Consider the following 16694-nt stretch of genomic DNA (forward strand, 5'->3'; position numbering starts at 1 on the left):
TTGAGACATCTTTGTTCAGATAGACCCTTTTGCTCTCCTTTCCACGGATTAATATTGTGAGCGGATTCATTCGAGTACGTTCTGTCTTTCAACTTTGCGGTTCAACCAAAGAAGTTCGTTGTCAAGGTAAGTCCTTATGGAATGGATATTTATGTTTATTGTATTAAGTTAGCATGGTTGCTTTGGCGGTTTGTTGATGCAGTTATGGCATAAGCTTTCTTCGTGAGTGACCGGTTTGTTGACATGATGTGGTGATTGCGGCGTCTAGGCGGCCATTTTACTACAGAAAAGCTTTCTTTGTCTAAGTCAGTGAAAAACAACGTAATCGTGCAGCTTAGTTGTGTATCACGGCTAGGCTACTAGCTACCCACTTTATTGTATTACGTTGGCATGGTTGCTTTGGCGGTTTGAAAAACAACGTAATCGTGCAGCTTAGTTGTGTATCACGGGTAGGCTACTAGCTACCCAGTTTATTGTATTAAGTTGGCATGGTTGCTTTGGCGGTTTGTTGATGCAGTTATGGCATAAGCTTTCTTCTTTCTTAGTGAGTACCACAGAAAAGCTTTCTGGTGGACTGTGTCCATACAATGCAATGTGTTTTAAATGCTGAAATGTCGTGTTACATTCACTTTTTACACGCACGCATCCGCCCAACAGTCTAAACTCTACCTCTGTCCACCATATGCAATGTGTTTTAAATGCTGTGCTGTTGGTCATGAAACGGGAGATCGTCCGCCGTTCAACTCAAGTTTTGACTGCATTTGCATTTTAGTTTTCCATCAATAGATTTTTTTGGAAAATGGTTAGGGTGTGTGTGTGTGTGTGTGTTTTGTGTCTGTCTGTGTGTCTATCTGTGTGTATGTGTGTGTGTGTGTGTCTGTGTGTCTGTGTGTCTGTCTGTGTGTCTGTGTGTCTGTGTGTCTGTCTGTGTGTGTGTCTGTCTGTGGGTCTGTCAGTGTGTGTGTGTGTCTGTGAGTCTTTCTGTGTGTGTATCTGTCTGTGTGTGTGTCTGTCTGTGTGTCTGTCTGTGTGTGTGTCTGTGTGTGTGTCTGTGTGTGTGTGTCTGTCTGTCTGTGTGTGTGTCTGTGTGTGTGTCTGTCTGTCTGTGTGTGTGTGTGTGTCTGTGTGTCTTTCTGTGTGTCTGTCTGTCTGTGTGTCTGTGTGTGTGTGTCTGTGTGTGTGTGTCTGTGTGTGTGTGTGTCTGTCTGTGTGTCTGTGTGTGTCTGTCTGTCTGTGTCTGTCTGTCTGTGTGTCTGTCTGTGTGTCTGTCTGTGTGTGTGTCTGTGTGTCTGTCTGTCTGCCTGTGTGTCTGTGTGTCTCTGTGTCTGTCTGTGTCTGTCTGTCTGTCTGTCTGTCTGTCTGTGTGGGGCTGTGTCTTGTGTGGCTGTATACTGATTTTCAGATTGTCGGAGCAAGGTAGGTCTGTTGGTCATGTGTTGAAAGGAGAAACAGGAGATCGTCTGCCGTTCAACTCAAGGTGAGGTGCTGGTTATATCACTTGGTGCTGGTTGAGTTTTGACTGAATTAGCATTTTAGTTGTCTATTAATAGATTTTTTTGGGAAAATGGTTTCTGTACTGCCTATGTCATTCTATTTGCCTTTAAATTTGTTCTTGGATGAAAGCTTTATAAGTTGGCTGTGATTAGGAAATTTTAAATGCTGAAATGTCGTGTTACATTTCCTTTTTACACGCACACATCCGCCCAACAGTCTAAATTCTACCTCTGTCCACCATATGCAATGTGTTTTAAATGCTGTGCTTTAGCCCATATATTGATTTCACATGAACACCTTGTGCATGTGTGTATTTATTGCACCTATCTGTTCTGTTTAATGTTCATTTCATATGAAAACACATGGATATAATTACATAAATACATCTCTGTACAGGGTGGGGTTTTCAACATGCAGCCTTTCTTGATGTATATTTGTAAAGGGAAATCTTGTACCTATTTTGAAACATTCTATTTTTCTTATTGTGAAATCATTAGATGCCTCGTGCCTCGCGCGCTTCGTCTGCAGCCAAGATGAAGTGGAAGACGATTCTTCCCATGGCAACGACTCTGGCCAGAGGCTTCGAGCCTGGTATGTAGTCGTAAAGATACAATGATGCATGTTTTCAACTCATTTATATTTCTCAGAATTCTATTGCATGAATGTGTGATGTTTGACTTTTAGATCAACAGCTCGAAATAAGTTATTCATTTTAGTTTTGCGTTGAATTTCTGTCTTTATTAGTGCATGGCACTGGAGCACGTCACCGTGTCAAGCCTTGGCCTGTCTCTGCCCACACTGGGAAGTTCAACCGATTGGATCTCCCTCCTGAGTCTCCAGATAAGCAGGTAAACTTGTCAAAGACCTTTCAGAAAATAATGTATAATTTAGCTGTGGAATATGTTTGGAGTGGAATGACAACTTTTTATTTGTCCTTATTTATAGTTTGTGCTGTTTGTGGGCGACTCGCATCTGCGTGCGTTGGTTGACCGTTACGTGAGGATGCCAGACGGTTGCCTTTCGTTTGGGTTCCTGTCTACGCCTGGGGCGTCTGCCGCTGAGCTCCGCACTGAGTTGCTGAACGCAGACATCCCCAGAACCCCCGACATCGTTTGCTTGCTGGCTCCAAGCAACAACCTCACGGCGACGCCCGGCATCGAAGCAGCTGGAGTTGCCTTCGATGGACTTCTGAGAGCTGCCCGCAGTCGATGGCCTAAGGTAGTTTTTGTGTTACAAAATAAAGTGTATTTTCAAGGCAGACTATTTAACAGAATTGTATAGTGTGTAATCCAAAACTTTTGTGCGGATCAGGTGTTTGTGCTCGATTTCCCTCCCCGGCTGGCGAGTGAATTGGCACCGCAACACTTCCTTCGAGAGGAGTTTCGTCGCGTTGCAGCAAAGAACGGTATGTAAAAATGATTAAGAGATAATGTCAGCATAGAATAACTTTGTAGGAAAGCTTTTAGTGTATCAACACCACCTCTTGGTAGCACGTGTCAAATATGTGTATAGTGTATGGTTTAATATTTGTTTTCTTCTGCAGGTGTAGAGTACTGCGTCACAGCTGACCGCTTTCTGCTGGACTCGCGTGCCTTGTGGAGTCGTGATGGGGTAAGTCGTGTTATAACTTGGCACGTGAGAAATTCATGTAATGTCATTTTTATATGGCGAAAGCAGTTTATTTCAATAATAACCCGTGCTTCTCATTATAATAGATCCACCTGAGTGACGATCTGGGGATGCCGCTTCTCGCGAAGCTTCTGTGGCACTTCTCCTTTCAGCAGCTACAGTCACCTCTGCCTGTTACACCACCGCCTGTGTCTCCTCCCAAGTCACCCCCGACTGTGAGACCCTTTGCTACCACCGTGGTTGTGAAGGGAGAGGTTTCACGTCCACGTCCCCTTGACCCCTTCAAGGAAACTGTCGTCGGACGTCGCGGAAAGGTAAAAGTTATACAATTTTGAAAAGCTTTAGTTTTAGTTAGGCCACATTTATTGAATACTAATTCCCCCTATGTGTTTATAGCGCAGCCAACCTGAGTCCTGGGATGTGCCTGTTTTAGTTAGGCCACATTTATTGAATACTAATTCTCCCTATGTGTTTATAGCGCAGCCAACCTGAGTCCTGGGATGCGCTTGAGGACTGGGATCAGTCTTCCGTGCGGATCCTTCCTCATGAGGTTTGTACATTGGTATGATAGCTGATAGGAAATTAAACCGTAATGATGCGTACATTTGTTGTTTCATTTAAATGCTATTCCTATGAGGCAAGTGGTCAATGGCTCAATTCTGTTTTTCATTTCTAGGTTTGTGTGCCTCCTCTGGTCCTGAGGGAGTGCTTTGTCGTGCTAAACCCTATCCGGTTTAGCACTGACAAGTTGGCTGCAATGGATCGCATTGTTCCATCCAACCTTGACGTCCCCATGGGGAATCGCTCAAAGGTAATTTGTGTGATTTTAATGTTAACTGTTTGTGAGTGCATACATATTAATAGCGCCTGTAATCCTATATGACAAGCTTTACATTGTATGGTACAGATAGTTGCATTGATAATAAAAGTGTTATATTTCATTAACTGTTATCATTTCCGTTCTCTTCCATTATGATAGAAACGGAAGGTGGCACATGGAACCACGGCTGTGGTCTCCAAAGGAAAGAAGGCCCGCCTTGAGGTTGGTAATTTCTCAGTGAAATATGTACTTGTTTTTTGGTTGAAACACAGGAACAACTATTTTCTGATTTCGCCTTTAACACAAGAGATAGTCCAACATTCTCTGTGTAGGTATTGTTTTGCCAATGATTTACAATTATTTTCCAGGCACTTCAAACTCCAGCAAGGATTGCCAAACCTTCGAAGCTGGTACCTCCCCCTCGACCTGTTCCAGAAGCTGCTGTACCAGCTACTCTGGAGGGCGTACCTCCTCCTCGACCTGTTCCAGAAGCTGCTGTGCCAGCCACTCTGGAGGGCAGTGTCTTTGTGCATTCGAGCAAGGTAATTTGCATACAACATGTAATGATTAAACGCATACAGTGAATAGAGTGCGTTCTCTATTCTTTTGATATTTTCTCTAAGTTCCCTTTAAGAATGTGTAATTTTGGGTTTCCATTTCTCAATTGTAATGTACATATAATTCTTACTATGTCTTTGCAGTTTGCTCAACCGGAGGGGGATGACAAGACTCTGTGTGTTGATGAGTGGCCGTTTCTTCAAACAGAGTTTTGTGAGGTAAAGGAATGGGGGAAAAAGAGAGCATCTTGTAATAATTTAATATTTGGGTTTGTTGTTAAATTTGTATGTAGCGCCACAAAATACAGGCGTGCACAACACTATGTTTGTTACTGTTTTAAATAAACTACATTAGCAGTAAGTTCTTTGAACTGCCCACTTTTCAATTTTCATACAATTGTATCTCATGATAATTTTGCTCCCTTACCTCATTGTAGAAGGTGAACCAGCCAACTGCTCGGGTTGTCTCTGGACAGAGAAAACACGAGGAGCCAACACCTTGGGGGCCAAAAGTTGTGGTGGCCCAGGCTGATAAACCAACAGCCAATGAGACCAGCTTCTTGGGATGTTCAACCAAGGTAATGACAACAATATAAAAAATGATTTGCAAATAAGCAATCAATCAGTTCCAGGATCAGTATCTAGAAACATTTAGATTTTTACTTCATAATTACAATCAACATAGTTGAACTGTTTTTAACATGTTCTTGGTAATATCTACACACTATGAATTGGAAATGTCAAGAAGGTTGGCTGATGAACTTGTTGTGCTAATTTTAATTATTTAAACTGAACTGAAATAAAAGTTTTCTTTGTCCTTAATTCTGTTCACCACAATACACCAAATGTCCCCTTTTCTATGGCTTATGAGTTTGCATGTAGGGGTAAACCTAATTTTTTTAACATTCGTAATGTTTGTGATTGCAGATGACACACATTGAGGACCATGAGCCGTTTCAACCAGTACCTGAGGTCACTGCGAGCAGTCAGCAGGTATGTAATTACTAGTGGAAAAATGGTATACCAACGGGAAAAGCCACAGCTTAAGAGACCCATTTTGTTTTCATGTGTTTATTCTTTTAAAACATTGATATGGTGTAAGTGTGCAGTTCTGACTAATTTGCCTATACTATGTACATTTTCGAATTACTTACTGGGAACCAACATGCTTTTAAAAACACTGAAATGTCATTTCAGCAGGGCCCGCCTGAGGACAATGGCCAGCTTGAAGATCCTCATGTAACACTTGGCAATCAGAAGGTACTTATTTTTAACATGTTATTCCCTGTTCCTTGTGAGTTTTCCTGCCATTTATTAGATCTTGGAAATTAGTTAAAGTAATGTTAATTTCATGTACAATTCTGTTTTCCCATTATACACAGCCATGAACTACAGCTGATTGATTCCTAGCCTTTTTTAATTTCGATATAAACTATTGGTTACACTCCTTTTTGATTGAACTACTGTTGTGTTTTTAGGCACCCTGTGATTTTGCACCTGCCAGAGCTGCTACATCAAGTCATGTGACTTATGATAACCCTGGGTGTCTTCAAGGATCGTTTGACCAGAGCAGCCACATATTCGGGGAAAATGCAGGTAAGCAGTGTGCTACAAATGGCATAGCGGCGATTATGACCCACACCACCCATAGCGTTCTCAAATGGAAAAAAAAGAACATTCATCATATTCTAAAACAAGGTAATGGCTTGTACACATCTATGCTAGAAAATAAGGAAATCAGTGCAGCCAAAACCAGTGGGCATATTTTCATTTCCGAGTTACCCAGACACTGCAAATTAAACAATAAATTATTTAATTTGGAATATTTTGATACACTCACTGGAAGTCTTGATCCAAAGGATGATTATGACGCTTCTTTGCAAAACATAGCCATGCCTTTAGAAGAGGCTATTCAGAAGACACTGCTGCAGACAGACACATGCTTGCTCAACATCCAAGGAAGTGTCTGTGCCGTTTTCAAGGTCGAAACTGCTTTTGCAGTTTTCGATCCTCATTCTCGTAGTACTTGGGGTTCCGCTGCACCGGATGGAACCAGCATAGTAGCGCACCATGCTACTGTGTATGAGTTATATGACCATATTAAGAACCTTGTCAATTCCTTATACCAAAATCATCCACATGCTTTTGATATCCCAAACAAGGTGTTTGAAGTCACTGGTGTGAAAGCTGTTGAGGTAAACTCACCATTTACTGCTTTAACTGCACAGCCTGAAGCCTGCACTTCGGCACATGACGGTACTTTGGACACTGACACTGACAGTCACTCTGATCTCTGTGTCCTTTCGGTAACAGATAGAAATTCCCTTGTTGCGAGTCACATCACAAGGCCTTTCGAAAGGCTGTAGTGAATCACATCTCAAATAATCCACTTCATTACGTTACTTGTCTAAGACGGCAATTTGCTTCTGTGGAGCAATATCTCCAGGACTCAAAAATGAAATATGTTGGATCTTGGGCAACAGAGTTGGAAATACAAGCTTCTGCAGATTTGCTCTGTGTTGATATCTACACATACAGTCAACAGAAATGGATTACGTTCACGGCGAACATTGATTCGATTTCACGAAAAGCTGTGTCAAAGAAAAAACCTCTCATACATGCTTTAATTTAACTAGCTTCTGTCAAACGTCGCACAAAATGTCCAATGCAGGCCTTGTTTCACCACGTAAAAAAATTATTGATAAAGTAAATAATCTAAGAAAAAAGAAAACGTATGCTGAGGACACAGAATATAGGCATGTTAAAAAGCTACAAACACAACAAAGATATAATTGTGATGAACAGTATCAAGCAAATCAGAAGACTAGCAGTATCGAAAAATATGCCAATAATGAACCATTCAAACAACAAGTAAAAAACCGCAGTATTGAAAAATATGCTAATAATGAACTGTTCAAAGAACAAGTAAAAAACAACAGTATTGAAAAATATGCTAATAATGAACCGTTCAAAGAACAAGTAAAAAACAACAGTATTGAAAAATATGCTAATAATGAACTGTTCAAAGAACAAGTAAAAAACAGCAGTATTGAAAAATATGCTAATAATGAACCGTTCAAAGAACAAGTAAAAAACAGCAGTATTGAAAAATATGCTAATAATCCTGCCCATCGTAACCAGCTGAAACAAAGAACTGTAATCAAATACAGAGATGATCCGGCTTGTAAGCCCTCTTTAATTGAAAGAAACTATCAAAAGAGACTTAATCTAACCCTCTTAAAACACAATATTGACTTTGTAATTGAGCTCTTCCAAGAAGAGGTCAAACATGGACCAGAACATGTTTGTTGTGTATGTCACAGATTATTGTTCCGTAAGCAAGTTCGATTATGTGACATAACTTCATATGAATCCAAGGCTTCAACTGTGTCAGCAATTGCAAAACAATGCATTACTACAACATATCTCCATCAATGTGATATTGCATGTTTAACGCCATGCACACTAAAACAGACAGTTGCTGGGAAATTGTGGATATGTTTCAGTTGCAACTCCAAGATACTCAGTGGTAAGGTTCCCCAGGAGAGCGCTATGAACAATATGGCATTGGATCCTATTCCTGACGAATTAGGCACACTGAACTCATTACAACAACACCTGTGTGCATTGAATATTCCCTTTATGCGACTTGTGGCATTGCCACGAGGTTCTCAGAATTCTGTCCATGGGCCGGTGACTTGCGTTCCATCAAACAGCGATGTAGTCACTTCAGTTCTCCCAAGGCTAGAAAATCAGGATTTAATGATCCGAATAAAACTGAAAAGAAAACTTACTTATAAGGGGCATTATCAGTATCAATATGTGCACACTCAAAAAATCCAAAATGCGATAGCATGTTTAAAGGACATGAATAAATGGTATAAGGACATAGACTTTAACGCAGAATGGGAAAATCCCTTGCCAGAAGATGCATGTTCTGTTTTGAAAGAATGCAACCCAGTTAATGACACTCCATCTGCACCTGAAAGCAGTGACATTACAACTCAATCAGACCAGGTGTCGGATGATGAAGAAGCTGACCACATATATGAAACTCAAACACACGGGTTACTCTTGGACACATGTTTGCAACCTATTGATATCGCACAAGAAATATTTGATCAGCATTTCGAAAGTGTTTTATCAATAGCTCCAGCTGAAGGCAACAGTCCTGTTAGGCTGCTGACAGATAGGGGCAATGAAGCAAAATGTTTCCCAACTCTTTTCCCCAAAGGGACAGGTACATTCCATGATGCACGGCCCCACAGGCTCACTCTCAGTAGATACATCAACACACGAATCCTAAATGCTGATGGGAGGTTTAGCAGCAACTTGGACTACATTTTCTATGCTCAATATTTATCTGAGGTCAATCAGGTTGTTTCCAAGGTGTCAATAGCATTGAGAAAAGGTTACCATGCAGGGGAATCATTGGCTATAACTTCCGCCATGCTTTCAAACAAAGACTATGTACAAAATGTCTTAAAAACCGCTCTCGGTTACAAGTTCCTTCAACCGATCCGAGGGACTCCAGTTTTTTGGCAAGGTGTACAGAAAAATCTATTTGCTATGGTTCGTCAGCTTGGTGTCCCTACTTGGTTCTGTTCATTTTCATGTGCTGATTTACGCTGGACTGAACTCATCGATGTTTTCATGAGACTACAGAAAATACAGGGAAATGTCAACGACCTGGACTGGTCACAGAGGTGCAATTTACTCAAAACTAATCCGGTTACCGCGGCAAGAATGTTCCAACACAGGTTTCAGACTTTCCTAAATGACGTCATCAAGTCACCAGCTAACCCCATTGGTAAAGTTATCGAGACATTTTTTAGAGTTGAATTCCAACAACGCGGCTCACCCCATACTCATTGTCTGTCCTGGGTAGAAAATGCACCGAAAATAGGCAAAAACACAGACCAAGAAGTCACACAATTTATTGATAAATACATCAGTTGTGAACTCCCGCCAGCAACCGACGCATTGCATGAAGTTGTTTCCAGCGTTCAAAAACACAGCTCCAAGCACTCAAAGAGTTGTAGGAAAAAAGGCACAACATGCAGATTTAACTTTCCACGTCCTCCAAGCAACCACACCTTTCTTTGTAGAATTAAAACAGACGAGAACCAGGAGGTAACAGACGCTGATCCGATAGACGTCTCTATATTAGAAATGCGAAAAGAAAAAGAGGTGGCTAAAAGTGTCATGACAAGGGTCAAACATGCTCTTTCAAGTCCAGACCTAACCTTCGACACTGTGGATCAGCTATTTGCTTCCGTTAACATCACCCAGGAAATGTTTGAAAATGCCTACCGATTGACAACCAATAAAAACGCGGTTGTACACAAACGCAACCCATCAGATGTTTACGTTAATCAATACAACAAAGACCTTTTGCGTTGCTGGGATGCCAACATGGACATACAATATGTCTGCGATGCTTTTGCTTGCGTAGTATACATAATATCCTACATCTCAAAAGCAGAACAAGACATGGGCTTATTGTTACAACATACTCAAAATGAAATGAAACTAGAACTGCAAGCAGTTATGCAGGGGTCCAAGAAGTGTGCATTTCGCCGGCACAACGCGACAAGAAATGTGCATTTCGCCGGCACAACGCGAAGCAAGTATTCAAAACGCTACCGTGAACAACATGTGGATATAAAGGTTTTGACTGTGGGAGCTTCGGTGTGGGAGTTATAGCCTAAAACGCGTTTTCAGAACATTCCATTGGCCAAATAGGAGATAGACAATGTCGTCGTTTTTTGGCGCCGCCCTGTGGCGACATTTTCCAAAGACAATTTTCCTTTGCCAAATAACTCCCGCCCACATTAATAATTCTTGGCCATATTTTCTATATAGACTCGGGTTTGCCCCTTGATGGTTCCCTTATAGTTTGAAGAACATTCCTCTGGCCAATTAGAAGATATACAATTTCCTCGTTTATTGCGCCCCCTAATGGCGAAAAATACCGTTTTTTTTATTGAACGCCATTAAGGGTAACACCGACATGTGTCTAAAATGTGGGCTTGATCCAATGTCTGATTTTGGTATTTTTTGAATTTTTGCGTTTCGGCGTAAAACGTAGCTAATAAACCAATGTTCAAAACGCTACCGTTTCGTCGTCGAGGGTCGGATCAAAAAAGTGTTCAAGCATTCTTTGCGTGTGCGTCTGAAGATGCCGTTTGCAAAGTTTGGTGTCGATTGGTCAAGAAATGTGGGAGGAGTAGGGAAAAAACAGTTTTGCGGTTTTCGCGATTTTGCGAAAAAAAATTGACGCAAATGGGCGTGGCCTATGCCAAAAGATGCAGCAGACTCCAGTGAATATGTGCGTACAAGTTTTTGACTGTGGGAGGTTCGGTGTGGGAGTTATAGCCCCAAACGTGTTTCTCCTTGGTATAGCGCCACCTAGTGGCCGGCAGGTCTAGGTTTGGTCGTCTTCGGTCACCTCACGTACCTGGATCTAGTCATGCAATTGGCGTGTGTGCACCATTTACGGTTTGGGCTGTAGTATCACTTCTAGGGAGGAGTGCTGGAATAATAACTAGAACTGCAAGCAGTTATGCAGGGGTCCAAGAAGTGTGCATTTCGCCGGCACAACGCGACAAGAAATGTGCATTTCGCCGGCACAACGCGAAGGAAGTATTAAAAACGCTACCGTGAACAACATGATATGTGCATTTTGCCGGCACAACGCGACAAGAAATGTGCGTTTCGCCGGCACAACGCGAAGCAAGTATTCAAAACACTACCGTGAACAACCTGTGGATACAAAGGTTTCGACTGTGGGGGGTTCGGTGTGGGAGTTATAGCCCCAAACGCCTTGTCCGCTACCGTTTCGATTGGTTTGCTTTACCAGAGCCCCGTTGGCCAGCATGTTTCCAGGTCCATTCAGACAGTGTCTTGGATGGACCTGGAATACAGACACACTGTTTCCGCCTCTCACGACGTGGACGAGGGGTTGGGTTTTGAGAGGCACATTTTTTTGAAAAAATCCAAAAAATCCAAATGGTATTTTAAAGATTGAATAAAAAGGTAACCTAAATCCATGGCTAACATACTACAATGAGGGTACATCATATATCTGTGGATTAATACTTACGTAATGTTATCAATGGTTTGTTAATGCGCATTTAACACTATTTATTGTTGAGTAATGATTGGTTAGGCATTAAGTATACTTAGTTAACTATACTTACTATAGCATTAACTAAGCATAACAGTTAGTTGTACTTAGTTACTACTTATCTTAGCATTAACTAAGTAAAACTAACTGTAATGCTTAGTTAATGCTAAGATAAGTATTAACTAAGCATTAGTTAGTTTCACTTGGCTGATGCTTAGATTAGCATTAACTAAGGATAACAGTTAGTTTGACTTAGTTAATGTTTATCAAGCATTACGCAAGTATTTAGAAATGGTTAGTTAGCTATGAGTTATTAACTAAGCATTAACAAATAGTTTATGAATGTACCCTTATTGTAAATTGTAAGTTGTAGATGAATAGGGAAAAAATGCTGAAAAGGGACAAAATATCTATGGCTTTTATTAGAGGGGCAAATAAAAAAAAAAATAAAAAAAAAATGGGGAGAAAATTTAAAGTAAAAATCCTAAAGTTAAAAATGGATAATATTTATTATTTATTAGAAAAAATAGAAGAGACGAAGACAAAACATTTAAAACATTGGGTAGTGCTTAAAAAAAGAAAACCTTAACTATGGCTTTGTTTAGAGGGGCAAATCCATAACAAAAAAATGGGGAGAAAATGCATTATTTATTAGAAAAAAAAAAAAAAAAAATAGAATATTTAATATTTAATATTTATTTGAAAAAATAGAAAAGACAAAGACAAAACATTTAAAACATTGGGTAGTGCTAAAAAAAAAACCCCATATCTATGGCTTTGTTTAGTGGGGCAAATCCATTAAAAAAAATGGGGAGAAAATTCATTATTCATTAGAAAAAATCGAAAATTAAAAATATATATTTAATATTTATTATTTATTTGAAAAAATAGAAAAGACAGACAAAACATTTAAATTATTGGGTAGTGCTAAAACCTGCGAGCCAAACGAGCTAACCAGTTACAGAAGGAAATCTAAACAGAGGCACTCATGATCGGAGTAGTACGTGGACAGAATTCGCACTCTGATATCAGTGGGATTAATGTCACGAATGTATACGTGATCAATTGTTGTGTCGTTTTCTGTGGTTGGCAAAGAGACAATTTGGGTGTAACCTTGCTGTCGCATGAAATTTTCTGTAGATTTAGAAACAAGGGCATTGTCGTTGAAGTCACCCATAATTACCTTTCCTCCTGAAAGTTGGTTAAAGTGTTGCATTACCAAAGCGAGATTGTGTTTGAATAAGGCGAGTTGATATGATGGCGGTTTGTACAGCACAATGTAATTGTAATTCAAAGGCTGAACATTAAACATGATGGCTTCCAAGTCACTGCATGGCATGTGTATAATGTTACAAGTGATGTGGTCTTTGTGATAGTAGCCCACACCACCGTGCCGTTTGTTTACCAAGTCTTGGAATTGGGTCATGTTATGGTAGGATTGGGACCGGAGTTTGTGATTAAAAGTCCAACCTGGCATTTCAATGGAACTGACTGATGTGCTTTGTTCCAGCCATGTTTCTGTCACGCAAATGATGTCAGCACTCAAGATTCTCTGGTCATGTTTAAGGTCTTCCATGTGTTGACATAGACCTTGAATGTTGTGTAGGCATATTTTGAGGGTTGAAGTTATTTCTGCTGGGGGAGTTGCAATGAATGGTTCCATTTTTTGCAGGGCAATGTCGATGTCTCGTTTTGAATAGAAGGCTTTGGCTGTGTAGTGTTGAATGCTAAGGTTTTCCTCACACGTTACTCGGCTTAATGCTACATATGCTTGGCCAGCTGCAAATATATCTTTGAGGGACACTACAGCTCTTTCTAAAGTTAAACCTTGAACTTTGTGTATGGTACAGGCCCATGCTAGGCGTAACGGGAATTGGCGTCTAGATCCACCAGTCATTGCTTTGTCTTCAACAGCATCTATGGGTGTTGCTTGTTGAAATTGTGGCTCCAAGCATAGAGACCTACTCCTCAGTTTCCTGCCGATTTTGTCATTGTCAAAGTTAACCAAAATGGTTTTGGGAAACTGAACGTTTCCTTGAAATGTTATTTTGCAAACGGTACCGAATACACCATTGACCAATCCGTCGGACAGATCTATATTTTTGATGAGCATAACGCGAGCTGATGGACCAACGATTAACGTTCTGCTTAAGCATGTCTGTTTATCAAAAGTTTGCGGACTACGTTTTTTCGTTACATTTCCTGTGTTAGGGTCTCTCTGAGTATCTTGAGCTTGAATTTGCACTATATCCGTACATGTCTTGTTTAACATGGTGATGTTATGGACTTCCACTGCAGTATTTGTTGAGAAAATGTGAAGGTCCTGTGTCAGTTCCCCCTCGTCTGTCTCGCGTTGTCTTAGTAAGATTTCATCTCGCTCATAAAGATTGTCACCTTTTCTGTGTTTCCTAAGACGATTCAAGGTTTCAGCAAACTCTTTGTTTTTTTGTCGCATTATCTTAGTCAACTCAATGTGAGTGAAATGATTGTTCCACAGATCGGTCACCAATTGCTCGCGGTAAAGATGTGTTCCCATTACAGGGCCGAGCTGGAAGAAGTCACCAACTGCCATGATTGATACATTCCCAAACAATGCATAATCTCCTTGTTGCTTTATTTGTCGTAGTCTGCCATGGACATACGTCAGGATTTTATGATCAACCATACTCACCTCGTCCAAAATGAGTATTTGTAAGTCTTTCATGGTGGCTCTTAACGAATTGATTCTTTCATCTCCTAGAGGTTGATATGGCAGTTTGGCAGATGTAGTAATAGCAAAGGTGCTGTGTATTGTGCTTCCGTTGATATTATATGCTGCTACTCCTGTAGGAGCTGCTAGCAAAACATGAGTGTCGTCTGGATTAATGGACATTCTTGCAAAGAGTCTGCATGACTCGTAGTACACAGCTTTAATCAGGTGGGACTTTCCCGTGCCTGCTCCCCCTGAAATGAATACGCGAAACGGGTCAGGGTTTTTGCCATTGACTTTGTCAAGGCACCATGCGCGGATTTTGTAAAAAATTTGAGTTTGTTGTTCGTTTAACGTGCGCATAATGGCCAGACCTTCAGCTCTTTGTATCGAGTGTGTGGGAAATTCTTTAGACAGTGTCGCGATTGTGTCCGACTGCAAGTCCGGTATGGCTTCTCTTTCATTTTGATTTGTGTCGTTGTTGTTAGTCATCTCCTCCTGACATTCTAATCGCTCCAACTCAGATTCAGGACAAAGGTCTGCCCATGCCTCGTCGTGAGCCCCGTGGTGCCCTGCAACCTCTTGGCATCTGTCGAGCTCATCTGCATCTACTTCAAACAGGGATCTGTTCAAATCTACAACTTCCTTAACACTTTGCGTTGTATTGCTGCTGTTAGTGATGGAACCGGTCCTGTAAAATTGCTCATAACTGTTGTACGGTGGAGGTTTTATCTCATCTGTTGAATAATGAGGCAAAAACAATTGTAGCAAACTTTGGTAGTGCTTTTCTGGATATTTGGTTTGTGAGAAACGAGCGTATCTAACAACAGCATCAGATCCCCTAGTTCTCATCTTAACAAAGCCAGTGTTTTTTTCCAGTTTAACAGAGCCCTTGCTGTGCTGCTCTTTCCCGTACAGAACTCTATATTTTGAAACAAATGTGGCTATACAAATATCATGGAAAATTGCGCCCTGGGGGCGGTTTTTGTAGCGGTCCGTTATGCTCGTCATCCATATTGAGTCTGTTGATGTGTCACCCTGTTCTGCTTTGCTTTGAATGACACTGAGCGGAAAACTCATTCTGACGGTATTTTCACCAGTAGGGATAAATGTGACCAGTCTTGAGCTTTCGTTGAGATGCATGTTTGTAACTCGATAAACACTTTCTTGAGCTGAGACCTCGCGATTGTGGAGAAAGACACTTCCCAACTTATTGAGTGTTTGTTTTGCATCTAAATTTCCATGTTTTTTCATTTCATTTTGAGTATGTTGTAACAATAAGCCCATGTCTTGTTCTGCTTTTGAGATGTAGGATATTATGTATACTACACAAGCAAAAGCATCGCAGACATATTGTATGTCCATGTTGGCATCCCAGCAACGCAAAAGGTCTTTGTTGTATTGATTAACGTAAACATCTGATGGGTTGCGTTTGTGTACAACCGCGTTTTTATTGGTTGTCAATCGGTAGTCATTTTCAAACATTTCCTGGGTGATGTTAATGGAAGCAAATAGCTGATCCACAGTGTCAAAGGTTAGGTCTGGACTTGAAAGAGCATGTTTGACCCTTGTCATGACACTTTTAGCCACCTCTTTTTCTTTTCGCATTTCTAATATAGAGACGTCTATCGGATCAGCGTCTGTTACCTCCTGGTTCTCGTCTGTTTTACTTCTACAAAGAAAGGTGTGGTTGCTTGGAGGACGTGGAAAGTTAAATCTGCATGTTGTGCCTTTTTTCCTACAACTCTTTGAGTGCTTGGAGCTGTGTTTTTGAACGCTGGAAACAACTTCATGCAATGCGTCGGTTGCTGGCGGGAGTTCACAACTGATGTATTTATCTATAAATTGTGTGACTTCTTGGTCTGTGTTTTTGCCTATTTTCGGTGCATTTTCTACCCAGAAAAGACAATGTGTATGGGGTGAGCCGCGTTGTTGGAATTCAACTCTAAAAAATGTCTCGATAACTTTACCAATGGGGTTAGCTGGTGACTTGATGACGTCATTTAGGAAAGTCTGAAACCTGTGTTGGAACATTCTTGCCGCGGTAACCGGATTAGTTTTGAGTAAATTGCACCTCTGTGACCAGTCCAGGTCGTTGACATTTCCCTGTATTTTCTGTAGTCTCATGAAAACATCGATGAGTTCAGTCCAGCGTAAATCAGCACATGAAAATGAACAGAACCAAGTAGGGACACCAAGCTGACGAACCATAGCAAATAGATTTTTCTGTACACCTTGCCAAAAAACTGGAGTCCCTCGGATCGGTTGAAGGAACTTGTAACCGAGATCGGTTTTTAAGACATTTTGTACATAGTCTTTGTTTGAAAGCATGGCGGAAGTTATAGCCAATGATTCCCCTGCATGGTAACCTTTTCT

The 16694-nt window shown here is 40.8% G+C and overlaps 1 protein-coding gene across 1 annotated transcript; it reads left to right on the forward strand.

The window, feature by feature from the left end:
• Positions 1 to 3610: 3610 nt before the first annotated feature.
• On the forward strand, positions 3611 to 5096 carry LOC115541698 (dihydrolipoyllysine-residue acetyltransferase component of pyruvate dehydrogenase complex, mitochondrial-like). Its single transcript, XM_030353543.1, has 6 exons — positions 3611 to 3673; positions 3800 to 3934; positions 4103 to 4165; positions 4312 to 4485; positions 4645 to 4719; positions 4938 to 5096. The coding sequence occupies exons 2-6, from the start codon at positions 3881 to 3883 to the stop codon at positions 5094 to 5096; spliced, it is 525 nt and encodes a 174-aa protein (XP_030209403.1). The 5' UTR covers positions 3611 to 3673; positions 3800 to 3880.
• Positions 5097 to 16694: the final 11598 nt, after the last annotated feature.

This window comes from Gadus morhua, chromosome 4 (genome assembly GCF_902167405.1).
Source record: "Gadus morhua chromosome 4, gadMor3.0, whole genome shotgun sequence".
Classification (NCBI taxonomy): domain Eukaryota; kingdom Metazoa; phylum Chordata; class Actinopteri; order Gadiformes; family Gadidae; genus Gadus; species Gadus morhua.